The following is a 26,240-nucleotide window of genomic DNA, read 5'->3' on the forward strand; positions in this document are numbered from 1 at the left end:
CACACTGCTTCCGCCCTGCGAGAGGAGGTGAGAGCGACCATGCCCGCGATGCCTGCCGCCTTCCCGGGCCGCTTTCCAGCCTGAGCGCCCCCTCCCTCTGCTGCAAGCGCCCTCCGGCAGCCGATGGGATGTGATGAGCTTCTTCTTCTTCTTCTTCTTCTTCTCTCCAGCAGCATCCTCAGCAGCGTAACCCCCGGCCCTTTGCTCTTTGCAGGATGGCTCGGTTTGGAGACGAGGTGCCAGCCCGCTATGGGGCAGGAGGTGCAGGGGGAGCTGGCTCTGGAGCGGCCGGCGGCGCAGGTGGCCGGGGTGCCGGGGGCGTCCGGCAAGGTGGTCCGCCAGGGGCCCAGAGGATATACAAACAGTCGATGGCCCAGCGAGCCCGCACCATGGCACTCTACAACCCCATCCCCGTCCGGCAGAGCTGCCTGACTGTCAACCGCTCCCTCTTCCTCTTCAGTGAGGACAACGTGGTGAGGAAATACGCCAAAAAGATCACCGAATGGCCATATCCTTTCAATGGGGGCTTCTGAGAGCAGCAGCGAGGCCGCAGGAACAGCCTGAGGAAGGCAATGCCCAAGCATGTGTCCCGGCCTAGCCCCCCCCCCATGCATGAATTCCCGCCTGGCACATCCATCCCCCCACCCCAGCCAGGGCACTCCTTTGCCACAACTGCATCTCTGTCCCATTCGTGTACCATGTTAGTGTTGCTCCTGCATGCATTGCCGACCTCCTCATCTTATGCCAAGGTACCTCCGCCCAGACTGTCCAAACCCCTACTGAGGCACATCAGCTGCTGCCACTGACAGCTCCATTGCTGAATGCACCCTTGCTGTGATCCATGTAGCTGTGGTGCTTCACTGATGCATCCCCCCCTTTTTTTCCTTCTGTCACTTGTGTGTCCACTCCTTTTAACGCATTCTTTCATCTCCTTCCTTTGTGTCCCCTGCTTTTTTGTCTGTGCCTTTCCATGTATGTACCAGTGCTAGTATATTCTCCATCCTTTAATGTGTATATTGCCTTATGGATCTCTCCCTTCCTACATACAAACTAGCTAGTCAGCAACCTCTCACTAACCCAAGAATTATTCTCTTCTCTGCACCCACCTTTACCTCTGATAGCAAGTAGTGAGCAGTTCTCTAAAACTAGCTATCTATTTAAAGGGAGGTCTATCTATGTAAATGCTGCTATGTCAGTTTTCATTTCTTCTAGTTGGGAGTTTGGAGACTGCATGTACCCATTTCCCCTTACCCAGATACAAGGGCTCATAGGCCTAGGATCTTTATACAGCTCTAGATAGCCAGCAATATACCTGGTTCCCAAAGGTGTGGTATGGGCAATGAGGTACCTCAGCACCACGTCTAGTTAGTTGCACAGAAAATGAGGTTCCTTACTCACAAGGAACTGCAAGCAATGTTGATTCAGGTATCAATTTCATCCCAGGCTCCAGAAGAGGCACATGGCAAAGAGAGGCCTAATAGAGGCTCCTGTGTAGCCCAGAGGGAAAGGTAGAAATGTAGGGCGTCAAGAAAGGAGAGGGATGTGGTCCTGAACCAGAAATATATCCCACAGATTGCCACCCCCAAACTATACTAATGTCCAGTGCAGGGAGACAATGTCCATGTCCATCCATAGTTCTGCAGACACTCCAGCATCAGATGACTCTATGAACTTGAAGACCTAGATGCTCCAGAGAGCATAAACAGTATTTTGAGAGCATAGGGCAGGAAGAAACATAGAAGACATGCTTGGTCAGCTGCCTCTGTTAGGCCTTGCATGTGGGGGTCTTCTCAAGGTTTCTAGTTTCCTCCAGTGGTGGAGAAAAATGCAAGATTCCCAGCCTCTGCATCTGTCAACTTGGTATGTAAAGATTTTGCTTTCTGTTGTGACAACTTGCATAGCTATCTTTTATCTTGAAGGCAGAGTATATTGCTGCTGGATCTAAAACTATGTTGTGCTCATCTGTCTGTGGTCTCCAGGTTTATGCAAACCAAAAACTTGTTCCTCCTCTATTGAAGAAAAAGTTTAGTATCCACTGAGAATATGATTTGAGAGGAAGACAGCTTTTCATGCCTGTAGTTGTTGTATTGGAGTATGCTAAAAACCCCATATTTCAGTGCAAGAGGTTGAAATGTGAGTATAACTGTGAGTAGAAATGTATCTTGGAATGGGGGGTATTAGGTATGTGCATGTATATGGAGAAGTCTTTTTGAAGTGTAGTGTAGTTCCAAAGCTCACACTGATCTTGCTGTTGAATAGCTGTGTGTTTGTGCAACTTGGTTGTCAGTCTGAGGGAGAAAATTTACATTTTGTTTTCTGGAAGGTGAAGCTGGAGCAATTCTCTTGAGACTAATGAGTTAATGCAGGTATAACTTCAGTCAATCAGTCTCTATTGCTGGTTTCTTCCCTCTCATAATGAAGGAACTTGCAAATGTGTGGTTTGTGTGTGTTTTAATAGAGAAAGGTGGATTACTGAGCATGTGCACTGCAGCTGTTTGATGTTAATAAAAATGGGTGATGAAGAAAGCTATAGGTTGAGTGAGTGGAGGCAAATGTGGAATGGGTGACTAGAGAATCTGCTAAATTTTTTCATGCACTGTACAGCAGTTGCTTACACATCCTCAGAATATGTTGAAGAATGTAGTTATTCCTGCATGTCATTTCTTATGTATTAGTGATTATCCTATATTTTAGGGAGAGTGATGCAATAACGTTTGGGAATTTGGTGATTGTGAATGCCACGGTGATCCAATGGATGGAGTTTTGGGCATTCATCCAAGTTGTATTTTCAGCTCAGCCACAGTTTCACTGGGATATTATTGTTATCTAAAAGTTATTATCTTTTTAGATTAGATTTTTAGATTTATGTTTCCACCTATAAAATGGGAATAATAATGGAATGCTTCATAGGTGTTGTGAGGGTTAATGAAGCAATGCCTGTTTCACAATAAAGGTGCTACGGACAATGGCCACAATCTAGAGCTCTGCAGGTGCATGGGACTTACGTTCCCAGCTATACCATAGAGCTCTTCAAGCAGACCTGGGTTTCTTACCCCCCTCCTAGCCAGCAATGTTGGCGTTCTGCTTTCACACACAGAGCTAGTTAACTGGAGCACAGCCATTTTTAATGGAAATCATAACCATCACCTGTCATTCCTTTTAACAGTGGATTTGGGTGGTGATGGCTAATCAGATTAGAAGCAAAACAGGGCTACCCAAAATCAGGTTGTGATTTCTACCTACTTGGGAGAGTCTCAAAGTATGCAAAAGTACATAATTTGTTCATTAAAATTTAAAATATTTTTTTAAATGGCGTAGAAAGTTTCCAGGGCAGCATCTGTGGAGACTTGAAGATTCCTGAGCCAGGGTGTCAGTCAGCTGGTTTCTTCAAAGGAGGAAATGGAGGATGGGGAACAGGGGAAACTGACCTGTCCAGCACCTCTAACAATTTATGATAGGTGTCCTAGAGGAGGAAATTGGGCTTGGGGAGTGGCTGTATGCATGAAGCAAAAAGCTTCTCTCTCAGGACTATGCAAGAAAGTTTCAACAAAAAAGGAAAGGAGAAAAGATACGTTTTCCCTGTTCCCAGTCTCCAGAAGTATCATCCCAAACCTTATTTTACATGGCAATAAAATGCTCTGAGTCAGGTCTAGTTGTCACCTCCCAAAACCAACTCTTTACTGTTATATAGTACAGAGGAAAAGGCCTCAAGGAAGTCAGAAAGAAAAAAGGTGCCCTTTCCCCCCTCCCTGCAAGGCCTGAATATCACTACAAGTCTTCTAGGTTGGCTGGAGCACTGAGCAGAAGTGCTTCTCTGGAGATACACAGCATCATTTTGTTGCAGATCCCACTTGTGTGTATAATAAAATAGCCCTTCCCAACAGAGCCAGTCTTCGTCTGCTTTCAACATTCCTTCACACTCTCCCAACATTTGTCATGCTCTGCCACTAACTGGGGAATCCTTGGGCCAAATCTTGCCCAATCAAGAGGGCAAATAAGATGGAGAGGAGTGGCTTCTATAGCTTGAAATAAAAATTTATGCTTTGGCCCAATGCCATCCCTTATAATCCCTTCTCAAAGTGATCCTCCAGCAGAATTAGTTGTTGACAGGACTCTGGCATGCCTAAGAAATGGGGCAGGGCTATGCAGATGAAGGGATAGAGCTATGGGAAGACAGGCTGCTTCAGTTCTGAATGACTTCCATATAATTTTATGGGACAAAATAAATGGGCTGCGATCTGGGACACAGATGAATAGAGCCAAAACCTGCTTCTGTCTCCAGCCATTGGGATCACCAGGAAAGCAGGCTGAGCTCCCACCCCACCCAATCAGAATAAAATACTGATTTAGGGACAATGTGTCATTGGGGGGTAAAATCTCCCTGTTCGGATTAGAAATGCACCGGTGAGCCATGTCTCACCTCCCTCTCCTGAAAGCAGATCTCAGGTTATGAGGATGAAGAAGTTGGAGGTGGGTAGAGCAACTCGCACATAGAAGGACCCAGGTTCAATCCTTGCCATCTTCAGGTAAGTGGGGAAAGACTGCTGTCCAAAACACTGGATTGCTGCTTCCATCCAGTGTAGACTGTACTGAGCTAGATGGACCAGTGGTCTGACAATATAAGACAGCTGCAAATGTTCATTGGGCACCATATTTCTGACCAAAATGTATGCACAGAGCCAGGAGCTGGCTTCAGCAGGAGGAAAAGAGCCAATGTGGAGCATAACCGCCACCTTCTTTTCCTAAATGCTCTTTCTGTAGTGGGGAACATTCTTTGCCTGGGGCCTTCTTCAGTCTTGAGGAGCAGAGAATACAGTCAAGTTGGTAACAATAGGATTGGCACCAGCCTTTGCCTTTAGCTGAGGCAATGTATCTCAGTGAGAGATGTTGGAATAGCAGTTAGGAGTATAAGATTAGACATAATAAACATGAGTGTGGAAAGGCCTGGAAATCTCTATTCTTTCTTGGGTTTGCAAATTTGATGGGCCTCTAACTAATTAATAATAATGGAGAGCAGTTGTTTTTAGCAATGTTCTGACCAGACGTATAAAGTCCATTAATGAATGGAGTACCGATTAATATCCAGTTTGGCCACTTTCATAACAGAATTGTCTATACTCATTTCTGTCTTCATATTGGTGCACATGAGCTACAATCCTATTTTGGTTTTCTGCGCATTTTATGTGATGTATATATATGATTTGGTGTTCTCTCTGAGAACCTCCCAAAGTCTAGAAAAAAATACAGCCGTAATTGAGATTAGACATGCAGGATAGGAAAGAAGGTTTCTGCCATGTAGCTTAATATCTTCTCAATTATGCAGGCAAAGAAGGAAGGAAGGTGACGGGAACCTTTCCTGAGCATGTCATCACTGTGCTATGCATGGAAGAGGAGAAGTCTATACTTCATGGCAGAAGATACTTTTTGCTTCTTCCACCCCACCAGAGACCACATATTACTCCATTTTTAGGGATGGGACAATGTGGGTTGATGGAGCTCACATCTTTGCATCGACTACCTACATCTTTTATGAAACCACCTGTGCCTTTTAGGTCATGTGTTTATATAAAATGGATGATTCTTCCATTTTTCAGAACAAGCTAGGTAGTGGATCTCAAAGTCCTACTCAGAGGTTAAGAACCCTGTATTTGCAGGGATGGGGGCAGCGGCAATGGCACCACAATGATCATGCAGCTGCCTCAAACAAGGGGCTTTTAAACATGTGGGGTAGTGCCAGCCATCTGAAGGGTGTGGGGGGCTTGCAGCCCCTCTGCAGGTCTCCCTGTTGCTTAAAAATCTCTTTGCTACAATATCGACCCACTTGCTGGTTTGTGATCACCACCCAGAAGTGGGTCACAATCGCAACAAAGAGCCTTTCTAAGCTTCGGGGAGGCCTGCAGAGGACTGCGAGCCCCCTGCACCTTCCAGATGGCCAGCGCAACACCTCCAGGTATGATTAAAAGCTCCTCGTTCACAGTGGTTGCACAATCATTGAGGTGCCATCACCAGTCATTTCTTGGCCACTACTCTTAATGGAGAATGTCCTCCTTTGGTTCTTCTGGTGGGTTGTGACCCACCAGTTTGAGAACCACTGAGCTAGGGGCTTGCAGAAAAGCCACAGAGGACTAAAGGAGTTCCAAGCTCTAGGGAACTTATCTTCGTTCTTGCTTAGGGCTAGCAAAGGGTAAAGAGTTCTGTCCTGTGGTCATCATGAAAGCTGCTTTGTATGCTCTGGAGCAGTGTTTCTCAAACTGTGGGTTGGGACCTACTTGGTGGGTTGTGAGCCAATTTCAGGTAGTTCCCATTCATTTCAATGTTTATTTTATTTTTAATATATTAGAATTGATACTACCATAGTATGTGACTGCCTTTGGCAAATGTTACAGATTTTTATTTTTAACAAGCTACTATGTATACACTTTTAACAGTGATAGTCAATGAGGCTTACTCTCAGGTAAGTGTGGATAGGATTGCAACCTTTGGGATGTTTGGGGAATTTTTTTTTTTTTTTTAAAAGATCAGCAATGGGTTGGAAGGGTTCTTCTTTATTTTAAATAAATTTTTAAACTTATTCTTATTATAAACTTTTAATTTACTTAGGGTGCAATCCTAACCAATTTTCCAGCACTGACCTAGCTGCAATGCAGCCTTAAGGTAAGGTAACAAACATGCCCTTACCTTGAGGAGGCCCCCTTGTCTGCCTCCCCACTGCAGGATGCAGTGCATGCCACATTGGCACAGTGCTGTCAGTGCTGAAAAGTTGGTTAGGAGTTCACCCTTAATTAATTTATTTGATTTGATTTTGTCAAATGGGGGTGTTAAAAATTTTCCTGCTTGATGATGTCACATCTGGCCATGACATGACTTCCAGGTTAGCGACATCACTTCTGGTTGGTCCCAACAGATTGTCATTCTAAAAAGTGAGTCCCAGTGCTAAAAAGATTGAGAACCACTGCTCGAGAGAAAAACTGCAAGAGGAGAAGTGTGAATGACTCGTGCTTCTCCCCATACTTCAAAAAATGGAAAATGTGTATATCCTCAACAGAGATATACATGTACAAAAAACGCAGGAAAGAAATGTGCAGTACATCACCTTGTGGGGGATATATGCACCCCACCTTTTTACAAAGCCGAGAAGAATGGGAAGGAGGATACATAAGTGATTCTTATTTCCTCTAGCACTACTCTCTAGAAAATCCAAAGGGGCTCAGTTTTTAATGCCCTGAGCTTGGGATAGTTACGAGAGAGGGATAAGCATCACTCTTGTCAGTTTGCTTTGTAGCTAACATGGAGATGCTCTGTGTACAGTCACTCCCCAGTGCTGAATAAAAATTCAGATCTGGGGTACAATCTTTTGGGACATTCTCCTGCACATCTCACTGAAATGAATGGAAATTGTTCTAAAGCTTTACTATGCTCTTTTGTTGATCCCATCAATTACAAAAGAGCTTGCATGAGAGAATTTTCCCATGAATTGTATTCTGTGTTTGATTTTGAAAAATTGCAATAGTCCTTTATGCTTCTCTTTTAGCAATTCCTTCCCCCCCCCCCCCACACACACACACAAATGTAATTTATATAACAGTGTTAGAATGTGAGTGTACCACTGGGTTGACATTATACAGACAAGTACAGTGAACACATTATATACTATCTTTACAGTCAGACAGGGACAAATGCAAACTAGCTTTAACCCATTTCTGTCCAGCCTACAGGTGTACACGTTTGATCCCTGTTGCAACGTTGGGCAGAAATGATATTTGCAATGTTGGGCAGAAATGGCCCAATCAGTCAGATTGGTCTATTATATGAGTTGCTATAACATTGTGGTTATAAAAACAATATCTGTTGTGGCACAAGGTTAGGTGGCATTTAAAAATTCTTTTGTGCTTTTTGCCAGATGGTCTATGTATCCAATACAATTGACGCATTTCCTAAACCAAATCCCACAAGTCCAATGTGGCTTAAGGTTTCAGTTTCTCCAATAGTAATCTGCATGTGAACATAAAGGAAAGAAAAGTTCACTGTTTTGAATCCTGAGGTGGAGGGCTGTGGCCTCCACTGCTGCTGCTAACACTGTGTGAAAACTAACCAAGATTTTGTCAGTTTCGTAGCAATGACTAAGATAGTGGTAATGCTTATGTCTATCTGATCCTTCTTTGGAAACTCTTAGGAATAAATGGTGGTTTTCTTTTCAGGCATCAATGATCATTGACATCCTTGGACCTAGTGGTTAATTGTTTCTCTCTGTTCTATACAGAATATAAAACCTCATTGCTGATTGTAATATTTGATGATAATTTCCTACCTTTGGTTGTTCGTTCAATGCCAGAGGCATATTGAACAGTTTGTTCGCAGGCACTTCTCATTGCTGCTAGAGCCCTTTTCAGGTCTCTTCTGTTGTAGATTCCTGGACTGATTTATCTGTACTCATCCCTGCTCTACCTATGCAATCATTTTTGTTATTTTAAAAGGAGAAAGAGACACTTTCCTTCCAATTAATGCAGCAAGAAGGAGAGCAAGAGAACCTGGGACCATTTAGCTATATTTCAGATTGAGAAATTTGGACTTTTCTGAGCCTCACTCCTCCCACTTTCGTATATAGTAGGAAGAACAACCCTTCATATCTGCCTTGCCTGATTTAAGGCCTAATCCTAACCAACTTTCCACTGCTGATGCAGCTGCACTGCAGGTCCAAGTTAAGGGATCAAACATTCCCTTACCTTGAGGAGGCCTCTGTGACTGCTTTTCTGCCACAGGATTCAACACATACTCTCTTGGTACAGCTGCATCCACTGGAAAGTTGGTTAGGATTGGGCCCTTAGGTGTTTTCAGGCATAATCTGTCACTTGCTGTGAGTGTGGGTCACTCCTGGCTGGCCTTGTCACAGTACTGTAGCCCATAATTAAAAGTGTGATTGACTGCAGATCAGAATCTGGAAGAATGCACATGAAGCAGTTTTAGACTTTTAAGATACAGCAGAGGAAAAAGAAAATATAGTTGCTGTGGTATAAGATGTGATTTGGAGCTCTGAGCTCTTTAAGAGCCCATTTAATATTACATATCTTGAGAACCTGTTAATCTAGTTTCAACAGAACATCTTTGGTAGAAAATGTTAGTGTAGCCCAAAGAAAAACTTTTTCCCCTTCCAAAACATACATAAAGTGCCTGGTGTATCTCAAACTAATCCTAAAGAATTTTCACCAGTAGATTTTTGAATCCAATCCTTCTGATCATGCAACATTTTGTTACAATAACTTCCATAAGTTGGCCTCCCCCCCTTCTGTAAAAGTTTCTGACTGAATAACTCCAATAGATGATTTGCTGTACAAAATCTTGTGCATTTGTATTCTGAAATAAATCCCTTTGAATTCAATGGCACTTTCTCCCAGATAAATGTGTATGGAATTGCAGTCCAAGATGCAGAAACTTTTTGCAGAAACTATGATTTATGCTACTTCAACATATCCTATTTCTCTTTTAGAGTTTTAACGATTCTATGGTTCTTCACAATATCTACCAGTTCTTCTGCTACAGAAGTCTCATGCTTAGTGGACTGTAGTGTCTAAGATTACCTCTGGGGCTGTTAGCTCTTTTCTAGCCATCTGTTTAAGAAACTGTGTAGTATTTTTCATACTTGGGTTAGTTCAGCATTATTATATGAGATTAAGATCCTTCAAAACACTTGGATAGCTGCCATATTGTCCTCCAGACAGCCTTCTGTTGACACATTCGTTGAGACTGGGGACCCACCATCGATCCCTTCCTGGGACCCTATCTGCCCACCTCCGTCTCATTGCCACCCTACATCCATTATGTCCTCCTCACTGTTCACTGTAGCCAAATATTCTTGTTAGAGAGAGCAGAAAAAATTACCATGAAGCCTAGCAGCAATGAAAGCTGTTTTAGCACACTTGCTAAGAACCTGAGCAAGACTGGGGCACAATCTCCTGATACCTGAAGGGGTACTCCAGGTGTCTTCCCCTTTACTTGGCGGTGCTCTAGTCCATGGGAATTCAACCTTTTTCATTCCAATAAGTTGCCACGATCCCACAACGGAGGCTTCGTGACCCTCTAAGGTTGAAGAACATTGTTCTAAGCCAGTGATTTTCAAGCTTTTTCATCTCGTGGCACACTGGCAAGGCACTAAAATGGTCAAGGCACACCATCAGCTCTTTGACAATTGACAAAGCACACTGTGCTGTCAATGGGGGCTCACATCCCCCAATGGTCCTATTGATAAATGACCCTCTCCCAAATTCCCGCGGCACACCTGGGAACCATTCGCGGCACACCAGTGTGCCACAGCACAGTGGTTGAAAATGGCTGTTCTAAGCTAATGTCTCCTCAGCCTACACTTAGGTTTCACATATTTTACTCTTAATGGTCTTATGGTCACTGATTGCTTTTATACTTTGTTGGACTAATAATAGCTTCATCAGACTCCTAGCTAACTTCCTGTCTTTGATGTAGTCAAATAAAAAAATAAATATTGTTACCTTTTCTGTCTTTAGTTCCCTATACTTCCAGTATGTCTTATTATAGTTTTCATTTATCTTTGCAGAGGTAATGTTCCTCAGTCTTTTAGATTGAGATTCAGGTTGCACAAATAGATCTATGGATCCCATGGATCTCCTCAGACTTGTGCCACCTCTCTGAGGAGAGTGGAGGAGGTTTGAAGAGGAGAGTGGAGTGGTTTGAAGCACACTCTCTGAGGAGAATGGAGCGGTTTGAAGCCACTACACGCTGCTCAGGGAGCAGGGTTGGGATCCAGCATAACTACCAAGTCCCAGCCCCGCATCCCGCTCCTTACATGCCCAGGACCACCCTCCGTCCACCCTTCCCCTGCCCTGGAACACCTCCCTCCCACCTCCTCCCCACCCATCCCAGAGCCTTGCGTTGGTCAAGCTCAGCCCCCCTGTTGGCGCGGAAGCTGAATTCAGCCTCTGCAGACCAGTGCGCCTCCGTGAGCCGGCTTAGCTAACTCTCAAGGAGGTGCAAATGTGCCTTATGGGCCGACGCAAGGGACCTACGCTGGCCCAAGGGTGACCTAGGATTGCGCCCATAGTCTTGTAAATGGTTGTTTCAGTTTGACAAATCCTTAACTGAGGTCTCATGAACAAAGATGGAAAGCATTTTGCACTGCTTTGACAGTTATTCAGGAGAAAGTGATCTCATTCAATGCTTATATGTGCAGGAGTACCTTTCATGCCTTCCTCCTCACACAGAGTAGACTTCATGCTGTATAATCTCATATGAGGCAATCACTGATCTGCTTTTCAGTAATTAACTCCTCCTGCTATGGCAATCAGTCTATAAAGAACAGTGGCCATCTTGCAATAATGTCACAGCCACTGTCATATGAAAATGCAAGGATACTTAGGGCTCAATCCTATTCCACTTTTTAGCACTGATGCAGCTGTGCCAATGGGGTAAGTGCTGCATCCTACAGTGGGGGGGACAGTCGCAGAGGCCTCCTCAAGATAAGGGAATGTTTGTTCCCTTACCTTGAGGCTTCATTACAGCTGCATCAGTGTTGGAAAACTGGATGGGATTGGGTCCTTACACCCATTACCTTGACTCCCTTCCACTTCTTCTATTGTCAGTGGCTCATATCCACTTGCTGCCATCCTAATGAGTATGTTTTTAATGTTACTGTTCATGCACAACTTTAAATTGCTGGTGTTTGCAAACATACATGATGGTGCTATAGGTTTATTGATGTAAATAATATAGTTCATTTTCCACATCAGTGTTCTGATGTGGAGAGGCCATAAAGGATCCAGGAGGGGAGAGCACAGGCTTTGCATGCAGTGAATCCCAGGCTCAATCCCTGGTATCTCCAGGTAGCTCTGGGGAAGACCCCTGTCTGAGATCTCAGGGAACCTAGCTGTCATGCAGTATAGACAATAGATGGACCAATGGTTTGACTCAGTATAAGGCAGCTTCATACATGGATTTTCACTATTGATGTTATGGATGCTATGTGATATAGGAGCATATGGAATCTCCTCACATACTGCAATAGTTAGATATTGAGTCTGAAAGGGGAGTTTCAAGGGTTCATGAGAACATTGGCAGAGTAATGTCTGTACACTACTTTATAGGGTACTACCATATGAAGGATTTTGCTCCCTCCTTGGGAAGCAGCTCCAGTGTATGAACTACATGATTCAAGCATGTGCTTACAGGGTAAATTATGGGAAGTCTATAGCAGAGGAGAACTCAGAATGTTTCCATATGCTAACGTAATCTTCCATGTGAGAAATGTGTCAGGGAGGTTTTCCTGTACCTAAAGAATTGATGAACTACTGTCCAAAAAAGTCATGTACAGGCGTGCCCCTGAACCACGGGGGTTCCGTTCCCTCTGGGGCTTCCCCAGGCCTCCTAATGCCTTATATAAGGCATTTAAAATGTCACTTCTGGTTTCACAGAGAAATGGGAAGTGGCGTTTTTTTCACTGTTGGGCTCGGTCTGAGCCTGACAGAGGCTGTGAACAGACACCAGCAGCCTCTGTCCCACTAAAATCTGAAGAAAAATCCCACTAAATCTGAAGAATCTGAATCCCACTAAAATCTGAAGAAAAACCTGAAAACTGTCAAGTAAATTATCCACACTTTGCCTGTTTCTGCATTCATTTGAGATCCTTCTTTACAGGCTCAGTGCTGGCATTAATAAAAACATAATAAGGACAGGGAAGTTAGTAACTTTTTTATCCCACTCCTCCTCCAAGAGTAGAAGTACAAGTAGAAGACTCTCATTAGGTCTTCTTGTGAGATAGGTCAGGCTGAAATTATGTGTAGCCATCGGTTACCCAGTGAGCTTCATGGCAGTTGAACCTGAGTGTTTCCACTCTTAGTCCAACAGTAACTACCAAACAATGCTGGTGTTCTCTTACTGTCATTGATATTACAGCCACTTGGGTAAGACTTGGGTGTCCATATTCTAGAGCATGCGACCCTTGGGGGCTCTCAATCCAGCCCATGGGGAGCCTCCAGTCTCCAATGAGCCTCTGGCCCTCCAGAGACTTGCTGGAGCCCATGCTGGCCGAACACAACCGCTCTCAGCATGAGGACGACTGTTCAACCTCTCACCTGAGCTGTGGGATGAAGGCTCCCTCCACTACTTGCTGTTTCATGTCTGTGATGCAGAGTGGCAGCGAAGAAAAGACTGGCCTTGCTTTGTGCAAGGCCTTTTATAGGCCTTGAACTACTGCAAGACCTTTATTCATTCATATAAGTTCCATCTCAAATATATTCATTCATGTAAATTTATTCAAATTTTAAATTGTAAATTAATTCTTTTCTTTCCTGGCTCCCGACACAGTGTCAGAGCAATGATGTGGCCCTCCTGCCAAAATGTTTGGACACCCCTGTTCTAGAGCGAGGGTGGCCAAACCACAGTTCATGAGCCACATGCAACTCTTTGATGGCTTTCTGTAATATGGCTTTCTGTAATATGTTGGCTGGGTTCCATTTTGCATCACAATTAATATAAAAAGTAAATTTAAAAATTTCAAGCTTTATAATAATTATTTACCTGAGAGCCCACTGGGTTAAAATGTTTGTTTAATGTTCCTGGTGAGTAAATATATTTAAGAATTTAAATGCTTCTTAAATATTGCAGTTCTCAAACATCTGAAGTTTATCATGCATGGCTCTTAAGCAATTAACATTAATTGCTTATGTTAAGCAATTCCACTAAAATTGAGTATTGGGAGAGTTAGGACAGACAAAAGAAAATATTTCTTTACTCAGTGTGTGGTTGGTCTGTGGAACTCCTTGCCACAAGATGTGGTGATGGTGTCTGGCCTGGATGCCTTTAAAAGGGGATTGGACAAGTTTCTAGAGGAAAAATCCATTATGGGTTACAAGTCATGATGTGTATGTGCAACATCCTGATTTTAGAAATGGGCTATGTCAGAAGACCAGATGCAAGGGAGGGCACCAGAATGAGGTCTCTTGTTATCTGGTGTGCTCCCTGGGGCATTTGGTGGGCCACTGTAAGATACAGGAAGCTGGACTAGATGGGCCTATGGCCTGATCCAGTGGGGCTGTTGTTATGTTCTTAAGTAAATTTGGCCACCCCTGTTCTAGAGAGCAAATCAAAGTTAAAGTGCCCCTAAAGTGCCCCAGCATTTTCTAGCAATATTTTGTGGTGCAGGGGCTAGGATACTGGGATCTACCTAAAGCAGAAGTATGTGTTTCAGAGAAGACATGGGAATCTCGTGCATCAAATGAGCATGGGTTGCACTACAAGGGTAGAATTACATTCTATGAATGAAAGACAGAATTCACTATGTTTCTCCTGTAATGTTAATTCATGGGGGACTTTTGCAAGAGAGAATAAGCAGGGATAGGAAGGTACTTAACCCTTTCCGTGTTCACTAGTTATTTCCTGCAATCTCTCCCCCACACCATTTTTAATGGTTCATCCTAACTATTTTCTAAAACCAGCCCTACTATGGGAGAAATAGCCTCAGGGAGAGAATTTGGCAGACAAAATTGACAAGGTAGATTAAGTATCTTTCCTTATACGCTTCCTTATAAGTGTCACCCATTCTTCTTATCTCCTGAAATGCAGGGTTGGTACACACCTAGGGCCTAGGCCAGTATGACATTTTATTGTTTACATTTACTTGCTTGTTTTTAGATTTATACCCAATCTTTCAATCAAAGTTAATACAGTAATAATGTTATAATATAGTAATAATAATAAAAAGTTAATACAGTAATAATGACACAAAACGAGCCAGGAGCCCCTTAGTTCTCTGGCCAATGGCAAAGACCAGAGCGTGCTTCCACTTACTTTTAGTTCCACTCTAAAGCATCTCTTTGCCATTAGAACCAGTTAAGGAAGGAGAGCAGTTGGACAGTCTCTAAAAGGAAACTTCATTCATTGCTGTTTGTATGGTAGTTGGGTGCAACACTTTTAAGTGGCTCACTGGAAATCCAGAACTGATACTTATCTCTACAAAAACTTTTGTCAAAAAGCTGCTGCTTTCTGATTCTTTGCCTTACTGCACAACATCACACATCTTGCACTTACACACACACATACTTTCTCCAAATGAATGTATCTATCTAGGTGAAAATAGGTGGGAGGAACTGCCAGAGATATTGTGGGGAGACTTTGAATGAGCCAATAGGCTACACATATGTGCAGATGCTGGCTAAAGTGTTCAAAGGCCATGGACTGGTAGCTGTGAGGGTCTTTGGGGATTGGTGCAATTGTTGAAGGAATGTTGTGACTAGGATCATTCTGACAGATCTCAGATTTAAATCAGCTTTGTTACTGTGTGAATTTTAATGTGTGTTTGCCACGTGCAATGAAATTTTGATTCTCTTTTGAATTGTTCACCACATTAACATTGTATGTCATAAGTGGCACAAGAAACACGATAGAGGTTCAGATGGGTTTCTTAGTGTCACATATTAAAATCAAAACACCCAAAGTGCAGGCCATCAGAAAAGCTTACCTACTTGGCAAGCATGAACTGTGAACATGTTTCTGTTACGGGAGACTGGAACTGAACTGGAGGCCGCTCCACTTTAGACCTGATTCTAAGTAAGATTCTATCGAGATGCCAGTTTTCTTCTATCTTCCTGCCTTGATTTATCTCTGGAGCACTCACTCATCCTTCCTTCCCCAAATTCTCTCTTATAGTTGTCCCCCCAGGACTTTTTTTCTTCTATCCAAGCTACTGTAATTTCTATCCTTAGAGCCAGTGGAAAGTGAAGAATGGCTGGGGAATGTGTTGGGAAAGGACTCAGGGGGCAGGAGAAATATTAAGCAGCTCCTCTCTGTCATTTTCCCATTAAATTCTACCTCCATGTTATCAAACATGGGCTTGGAAATCCTGTATCTACCTCATAACTATACTTCTGTGACAGAATGGTAACGTAAAAGCATTAGTTTAGGGGTAGTCTTGCTATGCCCCCTTCACTTAGCTTCTGTTCTTTGTTTGTACAGCAGGAATAGACAGACAGAGAGAGAACGGTGCTGGTTTAGCCTTGTTGCTGAAGGGAAAGGTGTTTATATTTAATTTCGTTCATCAGTCTGAAGACAGTATATGGAGAAGACCCCCCGAGCTGCAATGCCAACTAAAGCATAAGCGTAAAGCTCCAGGAACTCAGGGGACGTGTCCGTTCCCTTGAAGCCTTGGTGGCTGACCTGGAGAAGCAGAGGCAGGCAGAGAAGGACCGTGGGGAGACTTCCAGGGACGATCAGGCTTCGTCCCAACCTCAGGCATGCAGCTCCTCAGCTGCCCGGGTGGGAAGTCTCAGGGCTGGAGGACGTCATCCTGGAGAGGAGGGAAACAATCCCCTAGGGGGGACCCCTTCTCCAGGGGACAGGCCTGTATCTGAACACACTTAGGATACTCCTCAGCGGGAGGGGGGTCAGGGGCTTCTTGTAGTAGGGGATTCAATTATTAGAAACATAGAGAGGGGGGTTTGCGATGGATGTGAGGACCGCATGGCAACTTGCATGCCTGGTGCGAAGGTTGCGGACATCACTTCTCATCTAGACAGGCTGGTAGACAGTGCTGGGTAGGAGGTAGCGGTTGTGGTGCATGTCGGCACCAACGATGTGGGCAAGTGTAGCTGGGAGGTCCTGGAGGCCAAATTTAGGCTATTATGTAGGAAGCTGAAAGCCAGGGCCTCAAAGGTAGCATTCTCTGAAGTGCTACCTGTTCCACACGCAGGGCCAGCTAGGCAGGCGGAGATCAGGGGTCTCAATGCGTGGATGAGACGGTGGTGTAGGGAGGAGGGGTTTAGATTTGTTAGGCACTGGGGAATGTTTTGGGATAAGCAGGGCCTGTACAAGAGGGATGGGCTTCACTTGAACCAGAATGGAACCAGAATGCTGGCACATAACACTAAAAAGGTGGCAGAGCAGGAGCTGAGGGGCATCTGCTTTGGAACTCCTCATCCCTATGGGACGAGGATGCGGAGGTTAGAGAACAACAAGGTAAAGGCAGAGTAGGAGAAGAAATTGGGAATGGTAGCGTGATGGGATGTGATAGACAATTTGGCACAATTGAGAGGGTGTGGGACAAAGGAGCTAATAAGCAGCCCATCCTGGGGCATTCCATGTATAAATGCTTTTATGCAAATGCCCGAAGTCTCCAAGCAAAGATGGGAGAACTGGAATGTCTGGTGACTAGGGAAAACATTGACATAGTGGGCATAACAAAAACCTGGTGGAATGCAGAGAATCAGTGGGATACCGCAATCCCAGGCTATAAACTCTACAGGAGGGACAGGGAGGGGCGTGTTGGAGGTGGGGTGGCCATTTACATTAAGGAAGGGATAGAATCCAGCAAAGTAGAGATTGAATGCGGGTCCGACTCCACCATAGAATCTCTGTGGGTTAAATTACCAGCCCAGAGGAGCGATGTTATACTGGGGGCATACTGTTGTCCTCCAGACCAGAAACCAGAAGGGGACCTTGAAATGAGGATACAGATCAGGGAGGTGACAAGGAGGGACAGGGTTGTAATCATGGGGAACTTCAATTATCCTCATATAGACTGGATCAATTTGCGTTCTGGTCACAAAAAGGAGACCAGATTCCTTGACATGTTAAATGACTGTGCCTTAGAGCAGTTAGTCATGGAGCCCAGCAGAGGACAGGTGACTCTGGATTTAATATTGTGTGGTACTCAGGACCTGGTTAGAGATGTAAATGTTACGGAGCCCTTGGGGAACAGTGATCATGCTGTGATTTGTTTCAACATGCACGTCGGGGGAAGAATACCGGGCAAATCTCTCACAAAAACCCTTGACTTCTGACGAGCGAACTTCCCTCAAATGAGAAGGCTAGTTAGAAGGAGGTTGAAAGGGAAGGTAAATAGAGTGCAATCTCTCCAGAGTGCATGGAGGCTGCTTAAAACAACAGTTATAGAGGCCCAGCAGAAGTGTATACCGCAAAGGAAGAAGGGCTCAACTAAGTCCAGGAGGGTACCCACATGGCTAAAAAGCCATGGGCAAGGAAGTTTCCTTCCATAAACGGAGGTCTTGCCCTAATGAGGAGACTAAAAAGGAACATAAATTGTGGCAAAAGAAATGTAAGAAGGTGATATGGGAGGCCAAGAGAGACTATGAGGAACACATGGCCAGCAACATTAAGGGGAATAATAAAAGGTTCTTCAAATATGTTAGAAGCAGGAAACCTGCCAGAGAAGCAGTTGGCCCTCTGGATGGTGAGGGAGGGAAAGGGGAGATAAAAGGAGACTTAGAGATGGCAGAGAAATTAAATGAGTTCTTTGCATCTGTCTTCACGGCAGAAGACCTCGGGCAGATACCGCTGCCCAATCGGCCCCTCCTGACCGAGGAGTTAAGTCAGGTAGAGGTTGAAAGAGAAGATGTTTCAGACCTCATTGATAAATTAAAGACCAATAAGTCACAGGCCCTGATGGCATCCAACATAGAGTTATTAAGGAATTGAAGAATGAAGTTGCTGATCACTTGACTAAAATATGCAACTTGTCCCTCAAAATGGCCACGGTGCCAGAGGACTGGAGGACAGCAAATGTCACGCCTATCTTTAAAAAGGGAAAGAGGGGGGACCCGGGAAACTATAGGCCGGTCAGCCTAACATCTATACCGGGTAAGATGGTGGAATGCCTCATCAAAGATAGAATCTCAAAACACATAGATGATCAGGCCTTGCTGAGGAAGAATCAGCATGGCTTCTGTAAGGGTAAGTCTTTCCTCACTAACCTTTTAGAATTCTTTGAAAAGGTCAACAGGCATGTGGATGCGGGAGAACCCATGGACATTATATATCTGGACTTTCAGAAGGCATTCGACACGGTCCCTCACCAAAGGCTACTGAAAAAACTCCACAGTTAGGGACTTAGAGGGCAGGTCCTCTCCTGGATTGAGACCTGGTTGAAGACCAGGAAACAGAGAGTGGGTGCCAATGGGCAATTTTTACAATGGAGAGAGGTGAAAAGTGGTGTACCCCAAGGATCTGTCCTGGGACCGGTGCTTTTCAACCTCTTCATAAATGACCTGGAGACAGGGGTGAGCAGTGAGGTGGCTAAGTCTGTAGACGACACCAAACTTTTCCAAGTGGTGAAAACCAGAAGTGATTGTGAGGAGCTCCGGAAGGATCTCTCCAAACTGGCAGAATTGGCAGCATAATGGCAGATGCATTTCAGTGTAAGTAAGTGTAAAGTCATGCACATTGGGACAAAATATCAAAACTTCACATATAGGCTAATGGGTTCTGAGCTGTCTGTGACAGATCGGGAGAGAGATCTTGGGGTGGTGGTGGACAGGTTGATGAAAGTGTCGACCCAATGTGCGGTGGCAGTAAAGAAGGCCAATTCTATGCTTGGGATCATTAGGAAAGGTATTGAGAACAAAACGGCTAATATTATAATGCCGTTGTACAAAACGATGGTAATGCCACACCTGGAGTATTGTGTACAGTTCTGGTCGCCACATATCAAAAAGGACATAGTGGAAATGGAAAAGGTGCAAAAGAGAGCGACTAAGATGATTACTGGACTGGGGCACCTTCCTTATGAGGAAATGCTACGGTGTTTGGGCCTCTGCAGCCTAGAAAAAAGATGCCTGAGGTGGGACAAGATTATGCACGGGAAGGATAAAGTGGATAGAGAGATGCTCTTTACACTCTCACATAACACCAGAACCAGGGGACATCCACTAAAATTGAGTGTTGGGAGAGTTAGGACAGGCAAAAGAAATTATTTCTTTACTCAGCGTGTGGTCAATCTGTGGAACTCCTTGCCACAGGATGTGGTGATGGCGTCTAGCCTGGACGCCTTTAAAAGGGGATTGGACAAGTTTCTGGAGGAAAAATCCATTATGGGGTACAAGCCATGATGTGTATGCGCAACCTCCTGATTTTAGAAATGGGCTATGTCAGAACGCCAGATGCAAGGGAGGGCACCAGGATGAGGTTATCTGGAGTGCTCCCTGGGGCATTTGATGGGCCGCTGTGAGATACAGGAAGCTGGACTAGATGGGCCTATGGCCTGATCCAGTGGGGCTGTTCTTATGTAAGGCTTTGATGACAGAGTGTTGGACTCTAATTTTCACACCGCACTGTTGAGCTGTAAAGTAGAATGTGTATTCTTTTAAGAACACTTGTGTCCAAATTGCATCTCCTGCCACAAATTCTCTGTTGTATTTCTGTCATTTTTAGTGTTATCATAGAAACTTCTTTAGACATCTGTTATAGTTAGTAAAATCTGAACTTGGCCAGATTTGACATGCACTCAGAAGTTAAACTGAGGCAGCTGTCAGCCCTTCAGACCCTTGTTTTGTGAGTGTCAAGGACTCAGTCCTGGAAGCTGCAAAATAACCTTCAGAGTGCTTCTGAGCATTTGCAGAGTGCCTTTCCTCATTTCTGGGTAATAACAACCAGTTCCCTGACCACCCTGAGCTTGCCCTGAATGAGGGTTTCTCAGTAGAAAAGATGACTTGTAGGCCAAACAGAGCCCCAACAACTGTCATTTGAGAAATTAAGCACTAACAGGACACATATGTAAAAGACAGACAAGAGTTGGCCATTTGGGATGGGGAGGCTTTTCACAGAAAAATTGTGTCTAGTATTTTGTCATATAGTTAAGTGACTGCTGGATTCCACTGCATTTGCTTGGAATCATTTGGAACTCTGTATTTGCTCTGCAGGCACTTTTTCTGCGTTGTGCTTGTAGTGTGCTGATGGCACACAACATTATGTTCCATGCATTGATCAGAGCGGTTAGGAGGAGGGAAGACGGGAAGATATTACTAAAGTTGGACTGAGGGTTGTAATAGATGACTATGTAGACTGTTCAGTTTTGGAGACTCATCCATTTTGTGAGCTCAGGCTCACGCTGTTGTGATTCACAGTTTGGCTCCATGTAAACAATTAAACACATGGAGCCTGGTTTGGCTACTCGGCACATCAGCCTCATATTGTAATAACAAGCAGAGCAAACTAGAGCAGTGGTTCTCCAACTTTTAGCACCGGGACCCACTTTTTAGAATGTGAATCTGTCAGGACCCACCAGAAGTGATGTCATGCCTGGGAAGTGACATCATCAAGCAGGAAAATTTTTAACAATCCTAGCCTGTGATCCTACCCACACTTACCCAGGAGTAAGTCCCATTTCTATCATTGTTAAAAACATATAAGTATATAGTAGCCTGTTAAAAGTACAGGTATGTAACATTTCCCCAAATGCAGTCACATACTATGGAAGCAGCAAGTCTAACATATTAAAAATAAAATATTGAAATGAATGAGGACCCACTTGAAATTGGCCTGTGACCCACCTAGTGGGTCCTAACCCACAGTTTGAGAAACACTGGACTGGAGCATTACAGTACTTTCAACTGATCCCATTGCAAGGATCATGTCTAGTCAATGGCACTGGAAAGATTGAGACAGTGAGATAGAGGAGCTTCTTCTTTCTTACCAAGATCAAGGAGGCATAGAATTACATGCATCTAAAGCTCTAAGCATAGGTCTGAGTGGATTTATCAGGGGAAGGTCACAGGGACATACATCACCTGGAGTTTAATGTTACAAGGTGCATGAACCTTGCTTTTGCTATCTTAGTAGGTTGAAGCAAAATGACAAAGATCTTTTCCATCTGATCTTGTCTTTGTGGGTATTATTCCTTTTTTCCTCCATCATTCTTTCCATGGAGAGCAGTTTTGTATTGTTTTGGAAGAGACCCCTACTTTTGCATTTTTAGTTGTAGGAGGAAATATCTGAGGATAATTACTTCCTGTCACTGATGTGGGTTTGTGCGACATATGAAGCTGTGAAACTTGCTTAGTGCTTTCTCTTAGATCTCAGGCTACACAGTGTGGTAGAGCAAATGGCCAGTTCCTTCCCACGTGTCAATGCTTCAATTTTCCATCTGTACAATGTAGTTGTCACATCATCCAGTCCCAGTGTACCCTCAAGTCTGATGACAGAAGCAAATGCCGGGAAGGCTGTATTAATAATGCATGAATCATACTTGTGTATGGGTGCAATGAAGGGATCCCAGCCCACCGTTTCCTGAAGTAAGGGAGGATTATGAGGCAGTTGGCTTTGTCAATAGCAGTCCTAGGCACCTATATTTTTAAGGGTGAGGTGGGGTCAGAAGAGCTGCAGTGTCACCAGAAAACAGCCAGCACTTGTTCTGAATCTGATTCCATCCTTATGATCATTGCAGCTTTGATCTTTTTCTTGGGGGTCTTGATCTGCCTTGATCTGCCCGTCACACTTTACATGTGGTAAGAGCAGGATTTGTTCCTTTTCAAAATGCAGCCTGCACTCTCTGACCAGTATGCTCCAGATTTCTCTTGCTTCTTTCATGTAATAAGCCAGTTCCATGTCACACATGTCCCTGTTCACTGTCCAATAACTACCTCACATGTTGTCTATTATTCCTTCAGAGAGAGAGAGAGAGAGAGACTATAGGGGCACAATCCTAACCAGGTCTACTCAGAAGTAAGTCCTATGTTGTTCAATGGGGCTTACTCTCAGGAAAGTGTGGTTCGGATTGCAGCCTAAGTGTGTTTATGCCAACAGAGACTGACCTAGTGACAAAGAGGGTACCATTGCTTCAGAGAAGTACAGTCTTTGTGAGCACAGGGATTGTTAGAACCACCAAACAATACTGTTCAGGTAGCAGGCTTTGCTGTTTCCATAGGAAGGCCAAAATGAAATGATCTTTTTTCTCATTCTATTTCCTCTTTCAGAGCAGGCTTAGGAAGGGTGCTGAGAGAATTGACTTGGGGGTGGCTCCACCTGCTGCAGTGATACCATAAGCTTGTCTAAACACTGGGATTTCCAGGATCTATCCTCATCCTGCAGAAAAGAAGTGGGAATGGATTACAGGGGAAAGAGGGCTGGGAGAACAATAGCTCTGTTGCAGAAATAGAATCTAGAGCTTAGCTTTAGGATAAACCATAATATGTAAGCACATTGGAGCAATGTGTGAATTAGAGCAAGTGAAATGGATTATTATTATTATTATTATTATTATTATTATTATTATTAGACTTGGTGTTAATTACTAGTTGGGCCCCACCCAGGGCCTAGGATGTCATAATATACTTGTGAATAGTGTGTGCTGAACCAAGCAGGGTAGCTTTTTGAATTTGACTGATAGTAATTTTGTCAATGTTCAGATGTTTTAAATGCAGCTCAAGTGTTTTTGGAACTGCAAACAGTGTACCAGGTTTGCAGCATAATCCTTGGATTTCAAATTTTAAATCCTGATATTTACTAATTTTTTCATGTTCTTTTTTGTCAATTCTTCTATCACCAGGATAATAATAATAATAGGTTCAAAAAGGCAACTTGAAGAAAGAAACAGAGGGTGTAATAATGACTGTACAGGAACAGGAATTAAGAACAAATGCAATAAAAGCAAAAGTAGAAAAAATAACAGCAAGTGCTGTCTGTAAAGAAACACATGAAACAGTGGACCACCTAATTCATTGCTGTAATAAGATCACACAAATGGACTACAAACAAAGGCACAACAAGGTGGCAACAATGATACACTAGAACATCTGTAAAAAATACAGGCGGCCTGCAGCCAAAAACTGGTGGGACCACAGTCAACTTATCATCAATTAACTTCAAAAAGCAACTTTGCTTGGAACATTTTGTGATGGTATTTATAATATCAAAATAGGATAAAAGCAGTAGCAGACCTGCCATTAACTTAGGGCACAATCCAAACAGTGCCTTATGCCAGCCCAAGCCCAACGTAAAGCACATTTGCACCTCCGTGGGAGGAAGCCAACATGCGGAGGCCAGCAGAAGCCTCTGTGGCAGCTTCCTTGCTGCTGCTTGTGTCAGCGTGCCTGCGCCAACACAAGCGGCAACAGTAGGCATGGGGGGGCGGGGAGGAGGTGGCAGGGGGGCGTTTCTGGGCAGGGGGAGGGCGGGCAATGGGTGGCCCTGGGTGCAGGTGTGCAGGGAGCCAGGTGCGGGGCTGGAACCCGGCAGTTATGCTGGATCCCAACCCCCATCCAAGGGGAGAACAGAGTGGCTTCAAGCCGCTCCGCTCTCCACAGACTTGCGCCACCTCCAGAGGTGGCTCAGGTCCAAGGAGACCCATTGGGGCCAGCAGCCCATACCCAGGGGTAAGGGGAAGAGATTCCCCTTGCCCCTGGCTGAGCCGCTGCAGCCAGTGAACCTGCGTTGGATGCAGTGCAAGCCTCCTGGCTTGCCTGCTCCAGTGCAGGTTTGGTTTGCACCCTTAATGGGACAAATGCCCCAGATACAGAGTTCCACATCTCTCTAGGACCACGTGGAAGCCTCTCTGAAGCTCCTGATGTGGTTGGAAACTGTACTTCCACTCTGTGAAGTTAACATGAGAAGAGGCCCACAGAAGGAGGAGAATATGACTAACTTGCCCCTGAAATTCATTAAAATGAAAACCAGAATATGATCAGTCATATGATGATTCAAAACACATAGACGAACAGGCCTTGCTGAGGGAGAGTCAGCATGGCTTCTGTAAGGGTCTTTCCTCACGAACCTTATAGAATTCTTTGAAAAGGTCAACAGGCATGTGGATGCGGGAGAACCCGTGGACATTATATATCTGGACTTTCAGAAGGCGTTTGACACGGTCCCTCACCAAAGGCTACTGAAAAAACTCCACAATCAGGAAATTAGAGGACAGGTCCTCTCGTGGATTGAGAACTGGTTGGAGGCCAGGAAGCAGAGAGTGGGTGTCAATGGGCAATTTTCACAATGGAGAGAGGTGAAAAGCGGTGTGCCCCAAGGATCTGTCCTGGGACCGGTGCTTTTCAACCTCTTCATAAATGACCTGGAGACAGGGTTGAGCAGTGAAGTGGCTAAGTTTGCAGACGACACCAAACTTTTCCGAGTGGTAAAGACCAGAAGTGATTGTGAGGAGCTCCAGAAGGACCTGTCCAGACTGGCAGAATGGGCAGCAAAATGGCAGATGCGCTTCAATGTCAGTAAGTGTAAAGTCATGCACATTGGGGCAAAAAATCAAAACTTCACATATATGCTGATGGGTTCTGAGCTGTCTGTGACAGATCAGGAGAGAGATCTTGGGGTGGTGGTGGACAGGTTGATGAAAGTGTCGACCCAATGTGCGGCGGCAGTGAAGAAGGCCAATTCTATGCTTGGGATCATTAGGAAGGGTATTGAGAACAAAATGGCTAGTATTATAATGCCGTTGTACACATCTATGGTAAGGCCACACCTGGAGTATTGTGTCCAGTTCTGGTCGCCGCATCTCAAAAAAGACATAGTGGAAATGGAAAAGGTGCAAAAGAGAGCGACTAAGATGATTACGGGGCTGGGGCATCTTCCTTATGAGGAAAGGCTACGGCGTTTGGGCCTCTTCAGCCTAGAAAAGAGACGCTTGAGGGGGGACATGATTGAGACATACAAAATTATGCAGGGGATGGACAGAGTGGATAGGGAGATGCTCTTTACACTCTCACATAATACCAGAACCAGGGGACATCCACTAAAATTGAGTGTTGGGCGGGTTAGGACAGACAAAAGAAAATATTTCTTTACTCAGCGTGTGGTCGGTCTGTGGAACTCCTTGCCACAGGATGTGGTGCTGGCGTCTAGCCTAGACGCCTTTAAAAGGGGATTGGACAAGTTTCTGGAGGAAAAATCCATTATGGGGTACAAGCCATGATGTGTATGCGCAACCTCCTGATTTTAGAAATGGGTTAAGTCAGAATGCCAGATGTAGGGGAGGGCACCAGGATGAGGTCTCTTGTTATCTGGTGTGCTCCCTGGGGCATTTGGTCGGCCGCTGTGAGATACAGGAAGCTGGACTAGATGGGCCTATGGCCTGATCCAGTGGGGCTGTTCTTATGTTCTTATGTAGTCATCCTGATTTCTCCTGATAATTTTGTGCATCCATTAGAAGCAGTCATTTATTCAACATTAAAGGCTTTTATAAACCACCATTCACTGGGCTGTGCAGTGAATGGCGTGGCTAAGGGGGTGCAGGGGGTAGCAGTTGCACTGGGCATCAAGCTTTAGGTGGGCAACAAGCTGAACTTGACACAAGCAACCAAAATTGTGAAAATCTTGATATGTATGAATAATACCATCATGTTATAAATCATTGGAAAGGTAATTTAATGCAGAATGCAATGAAACAAACTGCATTGGAATATCTGTGTTCTACCGAAAGTTATGGACAGTTAACCAGAAAATGAAAACACCTTATGGAACAAAAAGTGGATTTTCTTAACTCAAAA

The 26,240-nt window shown here is 44.4% G+C and overlaps 1 protein-coding gene across 3 annotated transcripts in view; it reads left to right on the forward strand.

The window, feature by feature from the left end:
• The first annotated feature begins 215 nt into the window (after positions 1 to 215).
• Positions 216 to 26,240, forward strand: part of CACNA1A (calcium voltage-gated channel subunit alpha1 A) — a 295,623-nt gene continuing 269,598 nt past the window's right edge. For all 3 annotated transcript variants that reach the window (XM_066618034.1, XM_066618032.1, XM_066618033.1), the window contains exon 1: positions 216 to 508. In XM_066618034.1, the coding sequence (XP_066474131.1) occupies positions 216 to 508 (293 nt within the window). The remainder of the gene's footprint in view (positions 509 to 26,240) is intronic.

Source organism: Tiliqua scincoides, chromosome 2, assembly GCF_035046505.1.
Source record: "Tiliqua scincoides isolate rTilSci1 chromosome 2, rTilSci1.hap2, whole genome shotgun sequence".
NCBI lineage: Eukaryota > Metazoa > Chordata > Lepidosauria > Squamata > Scincidae > Tiliqua > Tiliqua scincoides.